A 2,842-nucleotide genomic window follows, 5' to 3' on the forward strand; every position below is an offset into this window, starting at 1 on the left:
CCGGGGCGGCGGCGGCGGCTCGGCTGCGACGGGCTCGGCGCTCGGGGCCACGGGCGCTCGCGTCCCGGTCCGCCGGGGGCCGGGGGGCGGCGTCGAGGGCGGTCCCGCTGCCTCCTTGTCAGGGTCACCCTGGGCCGCGCGCACCTCCGCGGGAAGGCAGCCGCCTCGGGCCGTCCTTCCCGCCCCGGTCGTCCGGGGGGCCGGAGGCTGGCGCTCTCGGGCCTGGGCCACTTTCCAGTAGTTGTCGCCTCCCTGTCTTTGCTACTTCTTGCATGTGGCCTTGGCGTTAACCCTTTCTCTTCTACGGTAGACCCCCTGAGTTTTAAGTTTCCCAGTCAGTCCAAGCTCCTAAGCTCCTACCTGTCCTCGGTCAGCTCAGCAGGGTACCATTCTCCCTGGCGGGGAGGCGCGTCCAGTGGCTGCCATCTCCCCTAAAGACACAGATGGGGGTGGGGAGGCTGTGGAGATGAAATTTCTTCTTTCTTTACTCTCACTCTGCTGCCTTAGCAGTGGTCAGCTGTCTGGTGCTTTACCTGCTTCACATCCCAGCTGCCTCCCGGTGAACTTTGCCCTCTTCATCCCTATGCACACTGTCACCCCAAGTTTAGGCCGTTCCAGGAATTTAAACGGGAGCGCCCTCCTGCAGTTATCTCCGTGTGGGCCTGTTCCCTTTCCTGGGAATCACCCCGCGATTTTGAGCCTGATAGATGTGATTCCTTTCCCTGGGGACCCGCTCCGAACTTGCGTTCCTTTTTCTGACATCCCTTTGCAAAGTGATCTTTAAAGACATTAAAGCAAATAGGTTTTCTGAGAGCAAGGAGTGTCTAGCGCATTCAGTGGTCCGGCAAAGTTTTTACTGGGCACCCCGTCCTAGGCGTGTGATAAAGCACCGACAAAAAAGAACAAGGCAGAAGGATGGGTCCCCTGGTGGGTCTGGCTGGCTTTGGGAGCAGCATTAGAGCGGCTCAGACCTTGTCACTGGGCCCAGCTCCTCCTTTTACAACCCAGGAAATTGCTCCCAGAATTTCTCCAGCCCACCGCAAAGTCTCAGGCTCAGTCTGAGCTTGCCTCCTCACTCTCCTGCCAGTAGACCACAAGTATGAGTCTCACGTGACCATCAAGGTCACTCTGTGCCTCGGGGCAGGCCAAACACAGAACAATGAATCCGTGGCCTTAGCTCTCTTCCCAGCTTGGAGCCTTGGAGATGGCTCCCCCGGTGTTGATTTACTGGTCTGTAAAATGGACAAATGGTTCCTGAGTCTTCCAAGGCAGTGGGAGAAAGGACACCTGGTAGTTCCTGTGTCCCCAAAGGTGTTCTCCAGCCTTGCTCACCTCCTTCCCCTCTCTCCATTTTATGTGAGGGCGGATCTCCTGTAGCTGGGACTGGCCTTGAACTTCTGATCCTCCTGTTTCTAGCTCCCAAGTATGCCACTAAGGCTGGCATCTCCTTTCCTATCTTTCCCTTCCTTTAGTCTTCTGCAGGAGTCCCTGACTTCAGACCTCCCTTTCCCACCCATAGGATGAACCTTTTTTGTGCATGGACAATGGCAAAGTGGCAGAGGGCCCCAGTCCTTTTGAGTCTCGTCCCTTCGGGGAAACTTTTTTTTTTTTTAACCATTTAAAAAGTGTCAGTCTCAGTTCTCTCTGGGGCTCGTAGGGGAAAAGTTTATTGGTCTCAATTAGCAGCCTCACAAAGGAAGAAAATTGGAGTCTTAATGAGCTTCCTCTGATTTGCAAAATAACCCGTTTCCAGGCCTCTGGGCATCGGATGTGTGGGGTGAAAGCCTGCTTCCCCTGTGAATGTTGGATAGTGCTCCAGCCTTCAGTGTAGGTACAAAGGGTTATGACTGATGAGTTTTTAATTGACTCTACATTCACGGAGTTGCTTCACTGCGATCTTTAAGAGTTGCAGTGTCTGGAAGCAGGCCTTTGGGGCCAAGGGGCTCGGTGAGAGATCCTGCCGGAAAATTGAGTGTCAGGTCACTGAGAGTCGCATAAGTGGGAATGCAAAGAAAAGCCAAGCACAAAACCCAACCCGGTTGCATTATGTGCCCATGTCTCCCCACCCAGAGTCCCTGGAACCCTCACAGTCCGGAGGAGCTCTGGGATGGAGCCTGAGACAGTGCTGTGGGGCCCAGATCTGCAGGATCTGGAAGAGAGCCAGAACAATGCTCACAGAGGTGAGGGCGCAGGGGACTGTGGCCCTGGTTCAGGGTGGGGCCCAGGCTCTGGGCAGTCACGGGGGTGGAGGGAGACCAGACCCCATGTTCTGAAAGGAGATGGAGACTGGAGAGCTCCCTTTCTATCTGTAGGTGCCGAAAGTGGGAATGAAGAGGAGAGCCCTCAGCAGGACAGTTCTGGGGAGGAGGTCATCTTGGGCGATCCAGCTCAGAGCCCAGAATCCAAGGATCCGCCAGAGATGACCCTGGGGAGCCCCTCCCAGGATGCCTCAGCCCCTCAGCATTCCCCAGCCCCACTGGGTTCTTCCAGCCCCTTAGACCACCAGACCCCTGAGGTAGTCCCTTCCCCATCCGAGTGGACCAAGGCCTGTGAGACCAACTGGCAGTGGGGAACGCTCACCCCCTGGAACAGCACGCCGGTCGTCACCGCCAGCGAGCCCAGCCTGCGGGAGCTGGTGCAGGGCCGCCCGGCCGGGGCCGAGAAGCCGTACATCTGCAACGAGTGCGGCAAGAGCTTCAGCCAGTGGTCCAAGCTGCTGAGGCACCAGCGCATCCACACGGGCGAGCGGCCCAACACGTGCTCCGAGTGCGGCAAGAGCTTCACGCAGAGCTCGCACCTGGTGCAGCACCAGCGCACGCACACGGGCGAGAAGCCCTACAAG

General features: G+C 57.5%; 1 protein-coding gene across 2 annotated transcripts in view; it reads left to right on the top strand.

Annotated features, from left to right (window-relative positions):
* Znf629 (zinc finger protein 629) overlaps positions 1-2,842 on the top strand; it is an 8,600-nt gene that overhangs the window by 782 nt on the left and 4,976 nt on the right. Inside the window, exons 2-3 of one of the 2 annotated variants that reach the window (XM_055627403.1) lie at positions 2,071-2,180; positions 2,313-2,842. The exon at positions 2,313-2,842 is cut by the window's right edge and continues 4,976 nt beyond it. In XM_055627403.1, coding sequence (XP_055483378.1) covers positions 2,108-2,180; positions 2,313-2,842 — 603 coding nt within the window. In that variant the 5' untranslated portion in view covers positions 2,071-2,107. Of the gene's footprint in view, positions 1-46; positions 2,181-2,312 lie in introns of those variants that run through there. The other variant, XM_055627405.1, reaches the window with a different exon arrangement.

This window comes from Psammomys obesus, unplaced genomic scaffold (assembly GCF_907164565.1).
Source record: "Psammomys obesus unplaced genomic scaffold, mPsaObe1.curated_primary_1811, whole genome shotgun sequence".
NCBI classification, from domain to species: Eukaryota; Metazoa; Chordata; class Mammalia; order Rodentia; family Muridae; genus Psammomys; species Psammomys obesus.